This window comes from Thalassophryne amazonica, chromosome 6, assembly GCF_902500255.1.
Source record: "Thalassophryne amazonica chromosome 6, fThaAma1.1, whole genome shotgun sequence".
In the NCBI taxonomy this organism is placed as follows: domain Eukaryota; kingdom Metazoa; phylum Chordata; class Actinopteri; order Batrachoidiformes; family Batrachoididae; genus Thalassophryne; species Thalassophryne amazonica.
Window position 1 is genome coordinate 87,880,961 of NC_047108.1, and position 22,409 is coordinate 87,903,369.

General features: G+C 42.7%; 1 protein-coding gene across 1 annotated transcript; it reads left to right on the forward strand.

The window, feature by feature from the left end:
* Positions 1-3,650: 3,650 nt before the first annotated feature.
* On the forward strand, positions 3,651-12,034 carry LOC117512583 (cytosolic sulfotransferase 3-like). The gene is made up of 8 exons (XM_034172720.1): positions 3,651-3,775; positions 6,125-6,278; positions 6,415-6,543; positions 7,851-7,951; positions 8,062-8,188; positions 8,276-8,373; positions 11,205-11,379; positions 11,507-12,034. The coding sequence occupies exons 2-8, from the start codon at positions 6,125-6,127 to the stop codon at positions 11,617-11,619; spliced, it is 897 nt and encodes a 298-aa protein (XP_034028611.1). The 5' UTR covers positions 3,651-3,775; the 3' UTR covers positions 11,620-12,034.
* The last annotated feature ends 10,375 nt before the right edge of the window (positions 12,035-22,409 follow it).

The following is a 22,409-nucleotide window of genomic DNA, read 5'->3' on the forward strand; positions in this document are numbered from 1 at the left end:
AAGCTGCTGAAATTAAAGGAATCAGAAAGCAAGAAATATGTTGTAACAATTATGTGGTGACAAGTCCCACCAAACACTGTTCGACTGTGACATGAAGTCATCCTCAAATGAGGCCTGAGCGAAACAGTAAACCCTGGACAAATGTTCATTCTGGAAATGTGAAATCTAGTTGATTTCTGCTACTGTAACGTGTGTAACTGCTATATTCATCTCATGTTCAGCATGTTTGTTCAGAAACATGTTTGAACTGCAAGTTGTGAAGTGACCAGTAAAAAATATTATTTGTCTGTGAGCTGTTTTATTTAAATGTCAATGCTTCCTGCTCATGTATGTTGAAAACATTATTTTGTAAATCAATTTTTAATAACTTTAATGTATTTTTCCTTATTTACAAAAATGCTAAAGATAGGCTTTTTTTAAAATTTGGCAAAATGTATGTAACTCAGGTCTGTGGGACTTCTGGATAATAAGCTGCCATTGCAATCTGTTTCCATAAAAAACATATTTTGGTAGCTGACAACCACAGTCTGTAGTGATGTAAATTATTTTACAAAAATTAATATTCCAATTAACAGAGTGCATGTTTATGCAAGTTGCACCAAGACATGTTTCGGAGTTAGCTCTGTCAGTTTATTACAGTAATCTTGAAATTATACAGTATATTCAGTAGGCCTGAATAAATCATAAATCGACAAATTCTTGGTTACCATGGTAGAGTGCTTAAATTATTACCTATTGTTCATTCTACCTATGTTTGCACACATAATTTAAGTGGAGTCCAACATTAACTTTCTGTATGCCGTAAATTATATTTAATGTTTTCCTATAATGTGAAATTTATATATATATATATATATATATATATATATATATATATATATATATATATATATATATATATATATATATATACATAATATATATACACACACACACACACACACACACTTTTATTTAGAGGCAAGCTTTACACATACAACATGAACATTATGTGAATGTTAAACATTAAGCATACATTCTATGAACACTTGATTGATTTTTGCAAATGTTTCCTTACATGTTTGTCTAATGTTTGCTTCCATGCAAACAGACAAACATCACAAACATTAAATGAACGTTCGCAAACTTGCTGAACAGTAAAAAAACATTCTATGAACATCTGTTTGATGTTTGCAAATGTTCGCTTCCGGGTGGGATCAGCCATTTTCCGGCAGATTTCACTTTTAACAAGAGATTTTGTCATGGAAAGCTGCGCGGAGGCTTTGCACGTCATGACGGAGCCGCCGATGGAGCGAGACAAAGAACACCTCCGTTTTGGAGTGTCAGAGGACAAGTCGGGACATGCCTATCTCAGCTTTCAGTGCTTACCAGTCGAGTGAGTATAAGAGAAATTGTGGAGAGCTGGACATGTCCCAACTTGTCCTCTAACACTCCAAAACGGAGGTGTTCCTTGACAGTGCATGTCAGAGCACAAACCAAGCATGAAGTCAAAGGAATTGTCTGTAGACCCTTGAGACAGAATTGTCTCATCACTCTAAGAAATAAAATGTTGAATTTAATTGATAGAGTTAAGGTAACTTTTTCCACATAACTTTGTCAATTAAGTGCAAAACAATATTATAGTTGAAATTAATTAAATCAAATGAAACATTATTACTTAAATCCCTAAAATTAACAATTGCAAGTATATTGAAAATAATAGTATCCATTACAACCCCTGTGTTTCATTTGTTGAAGGCACCAATATGGGGAAAGGGTACAGAAACATTTCTGCTGCTTTGAAGGTCTTAATGAGCACAGTGGCCTCCATCATCCGTAAATGGAAGAAGTTCAGATCCACCAGGAGTCTTCCAAGAGCTGGCCGCCTGTCTAAACTGAGAGATCAGGGGATAAGGGAGGGAGGTGACTAAGAACCCAATGTTTTTGCTGTCAGAGCTCCAGCATTCCTCTGTGGAGAGTCGAGAACCTTCTAGAAGAGCAACCATCTCTTCAGGAATCCATCAATCAGGCCTGTATGGTAGAGTGACGGAACCCACTCCTTAGTAAAAGGCACACGGCAGCCCGCCTGGACTCTCAGACCATGAGAAACAAAATTCTGTGGTCTGATGAGACAAAGATTGAACTCTCTGGCATGAATACAAGGTGTCATGCTTGGAGGAAACCAGGCACCATCCCTGCAGTGAAGCATAGTGGTGGCAGCATCATACTGTCGGGCTGTTTTTGAGTGCCAGGAACTGGGAGACTATTCAGGACTGAGGGAATGATGAATGCAGCAATGTACAGAGACATCCTGGATGAAAACCCAAACCAGTCTCATGGCATGTCGTGATTAAGCAGCACGAAATATACATTAATCTATTGGTTCGTGATATTGTCACGAAAAGCGCCTCATTTTCGTCAGGGCAGCACAAATTCATTCTAATACATTCTGTGATGGCTGCACGAAATTAATAGTGAAGTGGGGGGGAGGGTCTGGGGTGGTTATAGTTAGGGTTGGGGGTAGGAGTAGGGTTAGTAATAGTGAGTTAAAAAAAAACAAAACCCACCACAAAATGACGGGAGCACGAAAAAAAAAAGGTGAGACTGGGCTGTAAAACCTGCTCCAGAGCGCTCTTGACATCAGTCTGGGGCGACGGTTCATCATTCAGCAGGAAAATGACCCTAAGCACACAGCCAAGATATCAAAGGAGGGACTTCAGGACAACTCTGTGAATGTCCTTGAGTGGCCCAGCCAGAGCCCAGACCTGAATCAAATTAAACATGTTTGAATTATCCCTGAACCATCCCTTAGTTATGCTACTATAGACTTAGACTGCTGGGGGGTTCCCATGATGCACTGTGTGTTTCTTTCTCTTTTTGCTCTGTATGCACCACTCTGCATTTAATCATTAGTGATTGATCTCTGCTCCCCTCCACAGCATGTCTTTTTCCTGATTCTCTCCCTCAGCCCCAACCAGTCCCAGCAGAAGACTGCCCCTCCCTGAGCCTGGTTCTGCTGGAGGTTTCTTCCTGTTAAAAGGGAGTTTTTCCTTCCCATTGTCGCCAAGTGCTTGCTCACAGGGGGTCGTTTTGACCGTTGGGGTTTTACATAATTATTGTATGGCTTTGCCTTGCAATATAAAGCGCCTTGGGGCAACTGTTTGTTGTGATTTGGCGCTGTATAAATAAAACTGATTTGATTTGATTTGAAGAGATCTGAAATGGCTGTGCACCGAAGATCCCTATCCAACCGGATTGAGCTTGAAAGTTGCTGCAAAGAGGAATGGGCAAAACTGCCCAAAGATGAGGCTGTAATTGCTGCCAAAAGTGCATCAACAAAGCACTGAGCAAAGGCTGTGAATGTTTATTTACATGATTTATTAGTTTGTTATTTTTAATAAATTTGCAAAAATAAAAATAAAAAGTTTTTCATGTTGTCATTATGGGGTGTTGTGAGTAGAATTTTGAGGGAAAAATTTAATTTACTCCATTTTGGAATAAGGTTCGAGCATAACAAAATGTGGAAAAAGTGAAGCGCTTGAATACTTTCCAGATGCATCATATTTTCAATCTGGACTTCATCTTCTTACGTTTGAATACAGTGATTGTATGTTTGACCAGTGACCTTAGAGCTGATAAAGTGGCTGCCACTTTTAGGTCTTCAAATGCATGGTCACGCCTACACTGACTTCAGGAAGTCATGCAATATAATTGTGAGACTTACACAACAAGCTCACGTCTTTACTGCTGACAATCCTGACAGACCTGGTGCTGTGAAAAGTACCAAATCGGCAGAGTAAGTGAAAATTTTCATGACACTACTTTCAATTTGACTGATAAAAAACATCAGCTCAGAGTTTGTTACATTTGTTATACAATGATGAATAGATTTTTGATTTTGTCTGAGTTTGTAGGTGTTTAATCCAAAGGTTACATATGATTAACACACTTTACCATGTTGCCATTTGCAAAGCAGGAAGTAGAATAAGTCATGTGGGATGTGTTTAAAAAAATGAAATGACTTTACTAAGATTTGACTGATTTTATTTTGGGTTTCATTAAATTTTGTGTTTAGCTGAGTGGAAAATGTTGGAGTTTTTGTTTTGTGGCTTCTTGCTGTTTCTTCTACTCTGCAGTTTGTATTGTTATACAGTAATATCAGTCAAGCCTGGTACTTATTTACAGCTGAGTGGACTGGAAGAAGGCACATGAAATATGGCCAGTGGTACTTTCAGGTAGCATGACAAGGAACCGAACTCAGACTGACATTCTGGCAGCCCCACTTCTAATTCAGTGGTGCTACCTGTTTAGTCATCCCAGTTGAGCTGGTACTGTGCTTTAACCAATCCAGCATGTCTGTAATGCTAATGCAGTGCAATCATTCATGACCAGTGGAGTGTCAGCTCAGAGGCAGTAACAACCCTCATTGTCTGGTCCTGCTAAATGAAGCAAAGCCAGAACTGGCAAATCTTGCAGTTCCTTGAATGGCCACTTGAGGCTGGCTCCAAAAGAGTGTTACTTACCAAAGAAGCTTATGTTAAAATGCTGAACTTTAGAGTTGAATTAAAGATGGTGTTTGTTTAACGAATTAGTTTAACATATTTTAAGCCATAAATTTGTTAAGTGGTGTTGCCTTGAGGCTGCTTTGAATGACAGGTAGTTTGTACTGGTTGAGTTGTGTCCAGAGCCCCGCTAGCAAATCTACTAGCAGGGGCTGGCAGCTGTTGTTGATTGACATTCTGTATTTGCTGAGCATTTTGACACATACAAATGTAAATGAGTCCACCCACCACTTTAATCATATCTTAGATCTTGTTCTGACTTATGGTATGGAAATAGAAGACTTAACAGTATTCCCTGAAAACTCCCTTCTGTCTGATCATTTCTTAATAACATTTACATTTACTCTGATGGACTACCCAGCAGTGGGGAATAAGTTTCATTACACTAGAAGTCTTTCAGAAAGCGCTGTAACTAGGTTTAAGGATATGATTCCTTCTTTATGTTCTCTAATGCCATATACCAACACAGTGCAGAGTAGCTACCTAAACTCTGTAAGTGAGATAGAGTATCTCGTCAATAGTTTTACATCCTCATTGAAGACAACTTTGGATGCTGTAGCTCCTCTGAAAAAGAGAGCTTTAAATCAGAAGTGCCTGACTCCATGGTATAACTCACAAACTCGTAGCTTAAAGCAGATAACCCGTAGGTTGGAGAGGAAATGGCGTCTCACTAATTTAGAAGATCTTCACTTAGCCTGGAAAAAGAGTCTGTTGCTCTATAAAAAAGCCCTCCGTAAAGCTAGGACATCTTTCTACTCATCACTAATTGAAGAAAATAAGAACAACCCCAGGTTTCTTTTCAGCACTGTAGCCAGGCTGACAAAGAGTCAGAGCTCTAGTGATTTGGCGCTATATAAAAAAAAAATTGATTGATTGATTGATATCTCTGATAATACGACCTGATATGTGGCCAGTTCTCCTCAAGGACCATCAAAGAAATTTTTGTGTTATTTCAGTTGTATGTTTGCGCCATTGGCAGTATAAGCAGGTATCGGTAGCTTGGTGACATTAGCTCCAATGTTATTCGATGGTTACTGACGAAATTAACCAGAACTGATTCATAACTTTATAGTTTTTAATACCCACACGCAAGTCATCGATCATGAAAACCACTGCCCTATCTGCAAAAAATATGCATCAACGACCTCAGTTAGTCTGTTAGCTTTTGCTTGTTCACTAATTTGGAGACAAGGTGCATATGGTTCATTCATCATGCCCAGATCATGCCAGTCTTGCACGCGTGCTCCACTTGCCAACAGCCACCCTTCAATATGCTAAACACTGGGCTGACCAGAACAAAAGAAGGCTGCATCCAGCCGGAATACCTTAGAGACACTGCAGCCACTGCAATGCAGATCTTTCCAGGCTTCCTCAACAACAGACTAGGACACTGCCAGAAAGAATGCCCCAGCTGACCACTCACATGAGCTGCCTGGGGTTTGCACCTGGACACCACTGTGCAGTGGATGACCCCTCAGGCCCATATCAGTCACCACCCTCCAGAGACAATATATAAAGTAAAATATCACATCAGTGTTTGTGGAATGATGAAAGTCTAACTTTCATATGATTTATTCTCACAGATGGAGCAAGACACACCTGCATATCATGTTCGACCTACAATCTTTGACTTCCATGGTGTCTGTATGACTAATTTTTTCACTGACAACTGGGAGAAAGTCCAGAACTTCAAAACGAGGCCAGATGATATTCTTATAGCCACTTACCCTAAAGCTGGTAAGGCTGCAGATAGGACGGTCTGAAACTTTACAAGACAACACCCACAGAGATCATTTTGGGCATCATTTTCCCATTTAGTGAATGCATTGGCATTGAATATGTGTAAATGCATGTAGTCATGTTTCATTCTCAGGAACCACATGGGTCTCTTACGTCCTTGACCTTCTGTTTTTTGGGAAGATATCTCCTGAGCGTCAGACATACATCCCTATACATGAGAGAGTGCCGTTTCTGGAGATGTTTGTACCTTCTGTACGTTCAGGTATCATTATCTAGTTACATTTTGTCATATATTTTCATGTTACAAATAAAAATCTGTGAAAGGCAACTTAATTTTCTCTTCACTGTCACAGTTGTAATCTCTTTAAATTGGTGAATTTATTATTTTACACACTGTACAAAGTCCTGTTTGTCACCAAACAGACTGACACTTCAGTGCACACGTGCGTTAACTTGAGCTACTGATTAATCTTGGGTGGATCTATATGAATGAGTTGTGTTGGAAATCTACTGATTATGGTTAATTTTCATTTTGCTGCTCTTAATATGTCTTTTTCTTTGGTCTTGATCCAACTTTATCAGGGTTTTTATTGAATTTTTGTATTTTCAGATTTTTTTTTTCCTTTTTATTTATTTATTTTTTTTAAAGAAAACAAGTTAAACCTAAGTCTAAGAACCTTCAGCTGTTGAGACTGATGAGGATTTCTGCTGTTTACTGTGCTGGAACTGTGGAAGTCCCATTCTCATTACAGTCCTTTTCAGAATTATTGGCACCATTATTTTTTAAGCACAGAATTTAAAATGTGCTAATTAAAAAAATACATATGAAGAATATTCATACAATCACAATGTTTAATGAGGTCAGAGTGTTTGTGTTTGTGGTTGTCCTGGATGAAGAATCAAATCCCATTTTTCAGTGACTTCCGAGTGTTGCCATCAGAACTGTCTGTATGCTGTCAAAGTGTTGAACTGGCAGAGACATTCCCTTACTTCAGTAGCGATATTCATGTTTCTCGGTCCTTGGGCTTTGAGATGGGGAGACACCTGGGAAGAGCTTATAGAGTAATCAGAATCAGAATATTTTATTCATCGTCATGGGAAATTGTGAGCAGCCAATCAGGTAATAACAGCCGCCTGAATGAGCTAATCAGCTTGTAGCAGAGCAGAGAAACATGGAAAATGTGTAGGGTATGATTCTTCAGGACTGGATTGAGAATCACTTCCTGATAGTGATGTCACAGCATGTAGGAAAATGTTTGTGCCTCCACAGAAATGCAAAGTTCCCAACAGAAATAAATACATTTTCAATCATCTTGAAAGTCGCACCATGGTTTAAACAAGACCACAGCAAATGATGGATCCTGGTCCATCACAAACACCCTCTTGGACTCTCTGAAGTTTTCTCATTCATGTACAAGATTTCAAAATTTCTGGGATGAATATTCATTCAAGTAGAATGAGGCTTCCCCAGATTCTACAGAGTTTCATAATGAGTCCACTGGACTGTGGAAACATCTCTGAACTGTTCTATTGATTTGATCAGACTCTGCAATTCTTTTATTGTTAAAGGAACAGACGTAGCAGACGCGCTCACCACCACTCCCCGTCTCATTAAAACTCATCTGCCAGTCCAGTTTGTACCAAAGTCCTTCTGGGAGCAGAAGTGCAGGGTACAGGATGTGCACTTTTCACACACTCATCACCTATAAATAAGTTCACTACAAACCACACCTGAATGTAAAGCAGATACAGTAAAATAATGTGATTTTTCTTTGTGAAGATTGTCTACATGGCCCGTAACGCCAAGGACAGTGCAGTGTCCTATTTCCACTTTGGTCGCATGAATCGTGGACAGCCAGAACCAGGTGACTGGAACGCCTTTCTAAACAGTTTTGTGGAGGGAAAAGGTGAGATCAGAGTCCATAATGTGTTTGTTGTTTGCTTGTTTTTGGTGGCTTGTAGGTTACTAATTTTGTGATGTCTTGTGGTTTCAGTGGTGTTTGGCTCCTGGTACGACCACGTAAATGGCTGGTGGGAGAAGAAACAGACTTATTCAAATCTTCACTATATGTTCTATGAAGATATGATAGAAGTGAGTTGAGGCAACTCTGGTGTTGTGCTGTGAACACTGGAGTTTGCCTGCACCTTTCCTGTAGCACACACACCCGTGTGTGTGTGTGTGTGTGTGTGTGTGTGTGTGTGTGTGTGTGTGTGTGTGTGTGTGTGTGTGTGTGTGTGTGTGTGTGTGTGTGTGTGTGTGTAAATGCAGACAGCAAGGAAACTACTGGGAGTAACAGATGAACAGAGGAAAGAGGAAGAAAGACAGAGGAAAGAGGAAGGAAGACAAAGCCGTTTGATGGAATAAAAAACAGCGAAAGAGATGAAAAAGTAAACAGGAGTACCAGTACATCCGCAATATCCGTGTAACATGCCTGCATGAGTCGGCCGTCATCCGAACACGTCCGTGATCATCCGCAGAGGCACGCATGTCTGCAGCCAGGATTTTTGAGCTGCTCAAAAATCTGGATGCGGATAACATCCACCTTACATACTCCATACATACTCAATTCATACACAGTACAGTGGTCCCTCACTATAACGCGATTCACCTTTCACGGCCTCGCAGTTTCACTGATTTTTTTAGTCCAATTTTACATGCTTTTTTTTTTACAGCGCATTGTGTTCTGCGTCCTCATCAAGCAGCCGGTCACGGCACCGCGAAGGGAGAGCATGCGCATTGTGTTCTGCGTGTCTGTTTATAAGAATGTTCTCGCCCAGAAGAGTGCCAACAACTACCCATAACTGTGTTCTTCATTCGGAAAAAGACACCTGCAGCAAGGTGTAACTCTGGAAAAGACGTGACAGCGGCGCGGCGCCAGGATGCAGAGGCGCGATCAAAGGAACTGTGAAATACTGGTCAGTCACTATTAATAATTTCTTACGTGTCCAACCTCGTAGGTTGATCGTTAAAATTAAATTCGTTAGTTCTAAAAGCCATCATAATTATTTATAGGAAAACGTTCTATTTTTATTTCTCAAACAAATGTTTGGGCCTGAAAACAGGTTGGTCTTATTTTTCTACTAAGGTTTGAACTTTGAGAGTGTTTACACACGAGAGAAAAGTGAGAAAATGTTAATGCCTGTTTGAGAAAAGTGTATAAAGTGTGTAGTGAGGGGTTTTACAGCCTTAAAACGTCTATAATAACTGTAATAAATAACACTGACTACTTTGCGGATTTCGCCTATTGCGGGCTATTTTTCAAATGTAACTCCCTCGATAAACGAGAGACCACTGTACATACTCACTCTATGCGCTGTATATCTGCCGTTAACCGCTGATATCCGCAACTGATGGGGATTTGCGGCTTGGCAGCGGACTGGGACAGTGTGTAAAACAGATATATATCATGCCCATCATGTCCACATCACAAACTAAAATATGTTGTAGCGAATGCATACAAATTGGCCATGAATAAAGCATTTTTATTACATCTGCTTTGCAGCTGATTTGCGGACAATCTGTGAATGCATAACAAACACGTCACGTAAACCCAAAGTACTATATGTGGCAGAAAGCGACATACCTGCCAGTCAGTGCCGGTCCGGCTGTGTAAATCCACAAAGACGTAGCTGCTGCAATCGGGTCTCCTCCAGGACTTTTATTTAACACCAACAAAAGGAAGAGTTGCTGTTTAGCCACAACTCACGCTGAAGTCTGTTTTCTGTGACACTCTCAAAAATTAAAAAAAAACATTGTCTCTCACCCTGAGCGGCTTCCCCCCTCCCGCTCCCCAAACTCATTAACAGTTAACCCTCGCATGACAACATGAACATTAACTCTGTGATCAACTTGTCCAAGTCCACCAATTGCTCCAGAGGCTGTATTGTTGGTGTGAATAGTGATGCCGACGGCCAGAGTGTGCTTATTTTATGACCGCAATGCAGATGCCGTGCACGCGCAACACGTGTGCGATGTATTCATAATTCACCTGTAATACTGCTGTGATAATCGCAATGCGTCGGATCTGTTTCCTCACTACATGCGTTATATAACTGTGATTGTTCATCATATATTCGCTATATATTATTAATATATCCGTAATTCATACTGGGACATTTGTCATTTTTGACCATTTTTGTTGCGGATGACAACGAACACCCGTAATTTGTGTACTCAATTCATGCGCAATTGATCCTCTCCCCAGTGGGACAGGGCCCTAAGGAAGGAGAAAAACAACTTGTAATGATTGGCCAGACAGAGGAGCTGAGATGGGAAGGATGTGCAGCAGGTTTGAATAATAAAGGATGTGAATGGAAATGTGATGACGAGCAAAGACTTTGTGTTCAGAAGGTGAAGCTAGTATTTTGAGGAGATGATGAATGAAGAAAATTTGGGGGATCTGAGGCTGAATAATGTGGAGACAGTGAATCCAGAAGTGTGACAGGTTAGAAAGGATGAATTGAGGACATCTATGAAGAGGATGAAGAGTGAAAAGGCAGTTGGTCCAGCTGACATACCAGTGGAGGCATGGAAATGTTTTGGATGCCAGTGGAGTGTTTAACCAGATTGTTGAATAAATCTTGGAAAGTAAGAGGATGACTGAGAAGTGAAGAAGTAGTCTTGTTCCTACTTTTAAGAATAAAGGTGACTGGGATAGAAGTATGTGAGGGTGGTTCAGGATATAAATGAGGACATGGTGGAAGCAGTGAGATGTACGGTGGGAAGAATGGATGCATTCAAGGTGGAGATGCGATTACATCAATGATGGGCTCTGAGCCCTGGCATACACAAAAACAATGCAGCACTGGAAATCTGCATCACTGTGACATATTGGTCAGAACGCAAATAAATAAATAAATAAATAAATCCCTCCTTATTCCATCTGTAACAAAACTATTGGTGACACTCTTCAATGTCTGCAGGACTTTGGCCGAGAGATTGACAGACTCTGCTCCTTTCTCAGTCTGTCTCCTTCAGCTGAGGAGAAGGAAAAAGTCATGATGGGAACAAAGTTTGAAAATATGAAACAAAACAAAATGGCAAATTATTCAACGATTGAAATTATGGATCAGACTGTGTCTCCATTCATGAGAAAAGGTGAAAGAATCAGACGTTATAAAAAACAAGGAGCAACATGTTATCTTAAATTCATTAATTACATCAGAAATGTAATTATTCAGTTCATGTATTAACATCCTTGGCTGACTTTGTGGTTGTTCTACAGGGAAAGTTGGTGACTGGAAAACCCATTTTACTGTGGCACAGAATGAAATGTTTGATGAAGACTACAAGCAGAAAATGAAGAATCCTGCACTGGAGTTTCATACAGAGCTTTAAGGAATCTTGGCCAGACGGTGCACAATGAAATCCTCAATCGATGTTTGAGTAATTTGTTTAAAATGTTGATTTTTATTGAGTCACTTGTTCAACTTGTTTAATAGATATGTCATCCAATCAAACCATTTTTCCATATTTGCTTACACAAAAAATTTAAGAACCACACTCAGCATCAGGCCATCATCATTTGGGAGGCCACCTATTTTCCAAGAATGAGGTGGGCGTGGAGGGGGGAAAATTTTGCAAAGTACGTTTGCTCAGTGGTGATGATAATTGTTATGGAAAATGCAATTTCTGCCTTCTGATTCTGTGTCTGTAGTAATAGAGTCTACCTGGTCTCTTTGCAAGCTTGATTAGCTCCACCATCACTTCCAGAATCACTGAATGTTCAAACATCTGTCCTAGAGAATTTGTGGAGGGAGTTGAAAGTCAGTGTTGCCTAGCGACAGCCCCAAAACATAACTGTTCTCGAGGAGATCTGCATGGAGGAATGGGCCAAAATACCAGCTACAGTGTGTGCAAACCTGGTGAAGACCTACAGGAAACGTTTGACCTCTGTCATTGCCAACAAAGATTATGTTGCAAAGTATTGAGTTGAACTTTTGTTATTGACCAAATACTTATTTTCCACCATTATTTACAAATAAATTCTTTAACAATCCTACAATGTGATTTGCTGGAATTTTTTTTTCTCATTTTGTCTCTCATAGTTGAAGTGTACCTATGATGAAAATTACAGACCTCTCTCATCTTTCTAAGTAGAACTTGCACAATCAGGGACTGACTAAATACTTTTTTTACCCCACTGTATATGCAGTTGCAGTGCATCCAGAAAGTATTGACAGCACTTCACTTTTTCCACATTTTATTTTACAGCCTTATTCTAAATTGGAGTAAATTCATTTTTTCCATCAAAATTCTACTCACAACACCTCATAGTGACATGACAAAAGTTTTTTGAAATTTTTGGAAATTTATTAAAAATAAAAACTAAGAAATCACATGTATGTACTTTGTTGATACCTTTGGCAGCAATTACAACCTCAATTCTTCTTGAATATGATTCCACAAGCTTGGTACACCTATCTTTGGACAGTTTTGCTCATTCCTCTTTGCAGCATGTCCCAAGCACCATCAGGTTGGATGGGCAACGTCGGTGCACAGCCATTTTCAAATCTTTCCAGAGATGTTCAATCAGATTCAGGTCTGGGCTCTGGCTGGGCCACTCAAGGACATTCACAGAGTTGTCCTGAAGCCACTCCTTTCATATCTTGGCTGTGTGCTTCAGGTCATTGTGCTGCTAAAAGATGAACCGTCACCCCAGTGTGAGGTCAAGAGGACTCTGGAGCAGGTTTTCATCCAGGATGTCGATGTACGTTGCTACATTCTAATCCAAATACATTTTTTCCACAACCTCAGACCATAAAATTTTGCATAAATGGTGGCAAAATATTAAAACCGTTTTCACATTTAATGTGTTACTCCGCACCCTGTCTGCACGCATTGCAACGAAGATGTCAATAATGGTGCTGTCAGCTGAGACCGAGTGGTTGCCATCCACCATTAAACATGAAGAAGAAGAAGAGAGCGATTGGTATTGATGTGGATTCTGCTCACAGAATTTCCAGGTTGGCATGAAGACTGTTGCTATGGTAAGCCTTGACGAGCCGACCACACTCTTTCTCTGTGTAACATTTTTACTGAACTATATATTATTATGCGGACTAATGGCCCAGTCACACGGCACATGATGATTCCTGAATGAAGAGAAAAAAGTCACAATTCATTGAGAAAAGGTGGACAAACAAGCTTTATCACCGAACAGCCTGCAAACCAAGAGCACAAAAGGGATGAAAGAGAAACAAAAAAACCGAAGCTAACGCTGATCTTGACACTTTAAACAAAATGCGCCAGGAGCCACAGCTGGAGCAGTGTGTATCTGCATCTCTGAATTCCAGGACTCCGTGATGGGATGCTCATAGCACTGGAGTCCTGGAGAAACTGCAAACAAGCTGTTTGCAGTTTCTCCAGGACTGCAAACAGCCTGGAGAACTGCACGTGCCAACAGCCTGTGCGCACGTTGGTGGGTCCACCTGCTCTGGATCCTCATCCAGAACAAAAGAGGGATCATCTCCATCATCAGAATCCTCACTGTCTGACGCCACACTGCGTCTTGCTCCAATTAAAAATAAAAAACAAAACGCTGGTGTGCCGTGGAGACTGCTGTATCACTGTTACAAAGCAATATATATTAATTTATAACAGAAATCTGTAAAAAGGGGGAATAAATATAAGTGTAAAGATGACTGAATATATCAGAGCAGTAAAGTGATCAGTGCATGTGAAGGCGCATTGACTCCTCATGTGTGGTTATTCCTCGAGCTGCCACTGATCCACAATGTGAATTCTGCCTTCCAGAACAGCTCTTCATCATTGAATTATCTACCTTTTGCCACATGTACATAAAGGCTGGATTGTCATTCCTACACTTATATTGTGATATTTAATAAAAAATAATAAGCGCACGCAGGAGCTGCTGCTGCCGCTGCATTCAAATACCGTCAGAAATTACACAACTTTTTTGTTGTTTCAAATTCAGCAGTTGCTTGTGGCAAAATAATTAATTGGATCCACACAAAAAATTTAATTCTGGTCTACATAAGGTGCCTGAGCCCATTGAAGCTGACCCCCCCACCCAAAAAAAAAAAAAAAAATCCAAGCAATCAGGCTGAGTTTGCCCTGTAATTTCCAACAGTACATGAATGCAGCGGGAGCAGCGCACAGAAACGCTTTTGTACTGTGTGAAAACATTCAGCTGGTCAAACAAAGTCAAACTAAACGCTAACGTTACAAAAATGAAGCAAACAATATAAAAATGTCAAGAATGACAGCAAAACAAAATACGGACAAATTGAGGTTTTCAGTGGCATTTGTTAAAATGTTTCAATTTTAAAAATCCCGACGAAGCACCAGCTGCAGGAGCAAAGCTGTGCGAAGGTTAAATGATGCCAACAAAAGTTAACGAAAGTCCAGATTTCTTGTTTCATTTGGGCTTTGTTGCCTTTTATTAAGGGCTGTGTGACGGGCCCATAAGATGTAGCCTTCAGTGGTGGACATGGATCCGTGCAAACTTTTGAATTGGATTAGAATGGGAATAACCCTCTTGTGTCTGATGATTTGCAGATGTTAATGCTGGATTACAGTCACAAATAGCCATTTTTTACTGGCTCCACTAACATGTCGCCAGTAAGACTCAATTTCCGACCGTAAAATCCAGAATTAACAGCCACAAATCAGACACAACAGGGTTATTCCCTAATTCATCTTTGTCTTAATCCTGACGAGTCTTCCAGTTCCTGGCGTTAAAAACATCCCCACAGCATGATGCTGCCACCACCAGCTTCACTGTAGGGATGGTTCCTGGTTTCCTCCAAACATGAAGCCTGGCATTCACACCAAAGAGTTCAGTCTTTGTCTCATCAGACCAGAGAATTTTGTTTCTCATGGTCTGAGAGTCCTTCAGGTGCCTTTTGGCAAACTGCTGGCAGCCTGCCATGTGGAAGTCACTGTGCTCACTGGGACCTTCAAAGCAGCACAAATGTTTCTGTACCCTTCCTCAGATTTGTTCCTTGAGACAATCTTGTCTAAGAGGTCTACAGCGGTTTTTTGTTTTTGTTTGTTTGTTTGTTTGTTTGTTTTATGCAGTGCGGGATTCAACCACACAAATAACACTATTAATGGCCTAAATGATGTTTTTTCCCCCCGCGTGATGGGAGGAGACACAGAATTAATGCAGCTCTATTATATGCACATAAATTTGCAGCATTTCGCAGGTGCGGCCAGGACTGGACAGGCCTGTTGCGGGACCAGTTGGGAGTGTAACACACACGTTGTAGGTGCGAACTGTAATTGTTCGACATTCAGTGGGAGCGGCTGGGAGTCATGCAGGGCTCTGGTGATGACCACAGCACTCTGTCTGCCACACTCTCCACGGCTGATTTCCAGAGAGGGAGAGAGAGAGATAGGGAAAAGAGAAAGGCATATATGCCTGGCTGGACAAATATATTTGAAAATGCCCCAAATAAGGTAATACAAGACTCTAGACTCTAACATCAATTATGCCTGCACCACCAATCAACAATGACTTAAGTAAGCTACATAGAATATTATAACATAAAAAAATGGAACTGGAAACTTTTAATTACATGGAATATAACACACATGATCAATCAATCAATCAATTTTATTTATATAGCGCCAAATCACAACAAACAGTTGCCCCAAGGCGCTTTATATTGTAAGGCAAAGCCATACAATAATTACGGAAAAACCCCAACGGTCAAAATGACCCCCTGTGAGCAAGCACTTGGCAACAGTGGGAAGGAAAAACTCCCTTTTAACAGGAAGAAACCTCCAGCAGAACCAGGCTCAGGGAGGGGCAGTCTTCTGCTGGGACTGGTTGGGGCTGAGGGAGAGAACCGGGAAAAAGACATGCTGTGTAGGGGAGCAGAGATCAATCACTAATGATTAAATGCAGAGTGGTGCATACAGAGCAAAAAGAGAAAGAAACACTCAATGCATTATGGGAACCCCCCAGCAGTCTAAGTCTATAGCAGCATAACTAAGGGATGGTTCAGGGTCACCCGATCCAGCCCTAACTATAAGCTTTAGCAAAAAGGAAAGTTTTAAGCCTAATCTTAAAAGTAGAGAGGGTGTCTGTCTCCCTGATCCGAACTGGGAGCTGGTTCCACAGGAGAGGAGCCTGAAAGCTGAAGGCTCTGCCTCCCATTCTACTCTTACAAACCCTAGGAACTACAAGTAAGCCTGCAGTCTGAGAGCGAAGCGCTGTATTGGGGCGATATGGTACTATGAGGTCCCTAAGATAAGAAGGGACCTGACTATTCAAAACCTTATAAGTAAGAAGAAGAATTTTACATTCTATTCTAGAATTAACAGGAAGCCAATGAAGAGAGGCCAATATGGGTGAGATATGCTCTCTCCTTCTAGTCCCTGTCAGTACTCTAGCTGCAGCATTTTGAATTAACTGAAGGCTTTTCAGGGAACTTTTAGGACAACCTGATAATAATGAATTACAATAGTCCAGCCTAGAGGAAATAAATGCATGAATTAGTTTTTCAGCATCACTCTGAGACAAGACCTTTCTAATTTTAGAGATATTGCGTAAATGCAAAAAAGCAGTCTTACATATTTGTTTAATATGCGCTTTGAATGACATATCCTGATCAAAAATGACTCCAAGATTTCTCACAGTATTACTAGAGGTCAGGGTAATGCCATCCAGAGTAAGGATCTGGTTAGACACCATGTTTGTAAGATTTGTGGGGCCAAGTACAATAACTTCAGTTTTATCTGAGTTTAAAAGCAGGAAATTAGAGGTCATCCATGTCCTTATGTCTGTAAGACAATCCTGCAGTTTAGCTAATTGATGTGTGTCCTCTGGCTTCATGGATAGATAAAGCTGGGTATCATCTGCGTAACAATGAAAATTTAAGCAATACCGTCTAATAATACTGCCTAAGGGAAGCATGTATAAAGTGAAAAAAATTGGTCCTAGCACAGTGTTGGGTATTTTCTCCTGCAAACATCTTTAAAACCTTTAACAAGACAAACAGAGTCAAGAAACACCAGTGAGACAGAAAGTCAAATTATGTCGCGCGGAGTGCAGTCAGGCTGTACACCAAGGCTACACTAAAGTCTGGCCTGCTTTTCCGCTCTTTTTATTAGAGACGCCCTCATCACATAAACAAAAACTTGTCCTAAGGGTGGGGGTGATGACGCAAGACAAGTTTCTTCCCGTAACATAAACGCATACGTCAATAAGTGCAGCTGTAAGGAAGAAGGTCAGCACATCTCGTTCGTCTGTTGCAGTTATCAGCTGTTCTGCATCTGCCTGAAGTGTCCTGTCCTTCACACTCCTTCACACTAAGCACCACATCACAACAATCAAAACGTTCTCTTACTCCCAGTCGTTAGAGGCTGCGAAAACAAAGTTATATTATAATAATAAGTACATCCAGCCCTTCATTCCCAGCTCAGATTGACCTCAGAGTGCTAAAACAAAATTGAATTCTCAGGATTGCATTAAGACAGGTGCAAAACAGCACAATAACATTCAGAATGATCCCAGCAAACAAGGTTGAATAACACGTACATTCTCAGGGTGAAGTGCAAAACAGCACAACCCCGTTCTCATGAGAAAGAAGACAAGCTAAAACAAGGTTGAATAACACGTACATTCTCAGGGTGAAGTGCAAAACAGCACAACACCGTTCTCATGAGAAAGAAGACATTCTCAGGGTGAAGTGCAAAACAGCACAACACCGTTCTCACAGAAAGAACAGAAATGTACAAATGTTTAATAGTGATAACATATAACATATATACAAAATCTTTAACATTCCCCTCCTGTTTATCGCCTGTTAAACATACAGTAGGCATCACTCAGCTTAGCACTTCTTTTTGAGATTTTCACTAAGAGGTTCATCATGGTATGTTCTCTCTATAGGCTTACACCCCAGAGGTGATGTCATCATTGTCACCATCATCGGTGTCTGGGTCATCATATTTCCATTGGTCTGGGTACAGGTCAGGAGAGCCATCATCCTCCTCGTCGTCGTCTGTCCCCAGAAGTGGATACGATGCCGGACCCCCTCCTGGTCCTGGACTTATTGCTGTGGTTATCATTCTATTTACAAGGCCTCGGAGACATGGAATACAACAACATCCACACAATGTCAGAATTGCAGCGAATACTGCTATAGACACTAATAGTGAAGAAATCAAAGACCTCCATTTTCCCATCCCTTCCAGCCACCAATCCCAGCCTTCGGTGTTTACTCCACTGTGCTCTTTCATCTTCCTGTTCAACGTCCTCAGCCCGTCAATGGCTTGAGTGAGACTGCCATCTGCAGCTGTGTTGTTGGGAATGAATGTGCAACATTGTTCTCCGAACATGGCACAAACACCTCCTCTCTCTGCCAACAACATATCCAGAGCAATACGATTCTGGAAGGCCATAAGGGACGTGGCTTCTAACTGTGAATGGACAGCCTTAAATCCTTCCTCAGTCCAATTTCCTAATTTCTGTACATTGTAGTGGATGTAGTTTATTCTGTCCACGTTTTTATTAATTGAACACCACCAACAGATGTAAGATTCGAATCCAGCTGCTATTTGATCAACCAGTTTATACTCGTCAGGCACTCCCCTGGGGACTCCTATTGCGTCAATATTACCTGTAATATAGGTCTGGGTCCCATACATACAACACAGTCCTTCTTTGCTGCTAGTCCTGCTTGTTCTGCCATTAAAAGCCAATTGTTATTTTGTCCACTAATTCCTGTAGTTACTAGGAACCAGTCATCTGTCTTCATGTCTTGTGTGCCCTGTACGGACATCCCCTTTGCTTGTATGGACCCCCCCTTTGCTTGAATGGACACCCCCTTTGACGTACTTAATTCTGTCAATATTGGTTGCTGTGCTCTATCTGTTTCACAGAGGAAAAAATGGAAATACGGATCTTTTCCTGGTTTGTATACCCAAAGGAGGAACAACCAACAGCCTCCCTTTATATCAGGTGGGTATATGGTTCCTTTCTCTGTGGTATTCACCACTATAAACAGTTTATCATCTGTTTGATACATTTTGAGAAGTTGACTCTGGTACTTAGCCCACTCAGTTTGTGCCCATCTTGGTGTCCATCTACTCCATTCATCGGCTACCAACGTTTCCCATCTCCTATCTTGTTGATCGTTGGTCATATACCATGAGAAACTATTCCCGTAATTAGTCCCTCTGTCACCATCCGGCATTCCATGGGTAAGAGCACTATATGGTACAGAGATGATCACAGAAGTATTTCTAGGAATGCAGGCTTGTACACCAAATCGGTACGCATTATTCCCATCACAGCTATGTACTGTGGCATTTGTTATCGGACTGGGGTCTTCGTTACTTCTTTTTGGTCTCTTCAATCTGCGAATGTGATCCTTATTATCATGTCCCGTGCTCATGGCTTTTAATAATAATCCCAATCCAAAAAAGAAAAGTAGCATAACAAGGACTGTCCGTGGGGTCCAGAAACCCTCGTTCTTTTTATTTTTTTCTTTCGCCATTTCTGCACACTACAGCACACCTATGTTCAGAACAGTGGCTTCTTAATGTCTTCTGCTAGCTTTCGTGTCTAACCTGGATCTTAACACCAAGCTCACACACTATTACTAGTCTTGTCCTACTGTTCTTACTGTTTGTCTGTGTCTGCAGAAATGACTTTCTTACAGTGAGTTAAATGAATCCATGTACTTCTTTCCCCAATTTTCAAAGCTGTGGGTGTTGTGAGTAGTACTGTTGTGTGGGCCGCTGAAGAGGAGGTACTGCTGGCCCACCACCACCAGAGGGCGCCCTGCCTGGAGTGCGGGCTCCAGGCACCAGAGGGCGCTGCCGCCTTACGAGAGCAGTCAGGGTGACAGCTGTCACCCATTACTGGACACAGCTGACTCCACTCAGCACGGAGGTATATCATCAGGACGGCGTCTCCACCTCAGTGCCGAGATATCGCCTTAAGATTGAGGTAACGTTCTCTGCACGCATATTCTGCATAACCAGATAAAACTTGTTAAACCTTTTCAGGACAGCTGACTACTGAAAGCTAATTACTTAGATAAGTACTCACCTTCCTGCTGTATAGTGACAAGAGGTGGAGGCGGCTTCTCCCCTCTCCGTTTACTGGGTGCTGTCGCATCCACACCTGTGTGTTTGTTGCTCTCTCCCGCCAGCAGTACCGGATCCGACGAGCGGAGGCAGTGGCCACCTGGGAATTCGGGACTTGGCGGTTCCAGTACTTCCAGGGTTCGGTGGCGGAGGAGATCTGGGTGGTTCCGGTTCGACTGGGACGGACGTCTCCTACCTTCGAGCCTGCCCACACGACACCAGCGGATTTCGACTTAAACCCCAAATTATTGATTGTTGTATCAGTTGTGCTCGTTTCACAACAGTAAAACTTGTTATTCACTTTCCTCCATTGTCCGTTCATTGCGCCCCCTGTTGTGGGTCCGTGTACCTACACTTTCACAACAGGATATCTCGGCCAGCGTCATGGATCCCGAGGGGCGTCAACCGGCTGTTGAACGGCCAATGGAAGAACAGGGCGCGTCGGCGTCTTCGGGAGGGGTAATCGGTGAGTTGCAGCGGATCCTCACCGCTTTCACCACTCGGATCGATTTAATGACCGAGCAGCACGTTCTCCTAAACCGCAGGGTGGAGGCTCTCGCCGCTGCGGCTCTCCCTCCCGAGGACCCTGCGCGTGATAGCGACGTCCCACTGGTCGTTCAACGGTCCCTTCCTCCGTCCCCAGAAGCATACATAAGCCCTCCAGAACCGTACGGAGGCTGTGTGGAGACGTGCGCGGATTTTTTGATGCAGTGTTCGCTCGTCTTCGCACAGCGTCCCGTGATGTACGCGACTGACGCTAGCAAAGTAGCTTATGTAATAAACCTGCTTCGCGGGGAGGCACGCGCTTGGGCTACAGCGCTCTGGGAGCAGAACTCACGGCTCCTTCATACATACGATGGGTTTGTGCGGGAGCTCAGAACGGTGTTCGATCATCCCAACAGAGGAGAGACCGCTTCAACCGCGCTACTGTCAATAAGACAGGGGCGTCGGAGCGCAGCTGCCTATGCAGTCGCCTTCCGCATCGCGGCGGCGAGATCCGGCTGGAATAGCACTGCCCTCCGCGCCGCCTTTGTAAATGGACTGTCACTGGTCCTAAAAGAGCACCTGGTGGCGAAGGACGAACCGCGGGATTTAGATGGGCTCATCGATCTAGTCATACGACTCGACAACCGGCTAGAGGAACTCCGCCGGGAACGAGGCGAAGGGCGTGGCCAGGCACGCGTCGTCCCTCTCCCTTCCGGTTCCGACCGAGCTCCGCCCTCCCCACGCTCCTCTGTTCCTGCGCTCCGTGCGCCTACGGCTCCCCCTGCTGATGAAGCTATGGACACGAGCAGGGCAACATTTAGGGCACCTGGAGCACAAAGGAGGTGGGCCTACGGAGCTTGTTATGTTTGTGGCTCGAGTGAGCATCTCGCAAGCGACTGCCCCGAGCGGTTAAACTCCAATGCCCGCCCCTAGAGACTGGGCCAGGGGTGGGCCGAAACATTCACGTGGGACACACCCACATTGCTACACGACTCCCAGTCACGATCCTGTTTGGGGATTCAACCCTGAAGGCCCCAGCACTGGTGGACACGGGCTCTGAGGGGAATCTGCTAGACAGTAGATGGGCCAGGGAGATAGGGCTCCCTCTGGTGGCTCTTACCTCGCCTGTGCAGGTTCGGACACTAGATGGCTCCCTACTCCCACCAATCACGCATAAGACACCTCCAGTAACACTGGTGGTGTCAGGTAACCACCGGGAGGTGATCGAGTTCTTTGTGACTCAGGCCACCTCCCGTGTGGTTTTGGGTTTTCCCTGGATGCTAAAGCACAATCCCCGGATCGATTGGCCGTCCGGGGTAGTGGTTCAGTGGAGCGAAACCTGCCATCGGGAGTGTCTAGGTTCCTCGGTTCCTCCCGGCTCCCAAGCTAAGAAGGAGGTCCGAGTCCCGCCCAATCTGAAGGCGGTGCCGGCGGAGTACCATGACCTCGCTGACGTGTTCAGCAAGGATCTGGCTCTCATGCTTCCTCCCCACCGCCCGTATGATTGTGCCATTGATTTGGTTCCAGGCAGTGAGTTCCCGTCCAGTAGGCTGTACAACCTCTCACGGCCGGAG

Coding starts and splice junctions, on each gene's coding strand:
- LOC117512583 (XM_034172720.1), top strand. CDS start 6,125: ATGGAGCAAGACACACCTGCATATCATGTTCGACCTACAATCTTTGAC. Junction 8,374..11,204: donor TCTATGAAGATATGATAGAA/GTGAGTTGAGGC, acceptor CAATGTCTGCAG/GACTTTGGCCGAGAGATTGA. Junction 11,380..11,506: donor GTCTCCATTCATGAGAAAAG/GTGAAAGAATCA, acceptor GTTGTTCTACAG/GGAAAGTTGGTGACTGGAAA.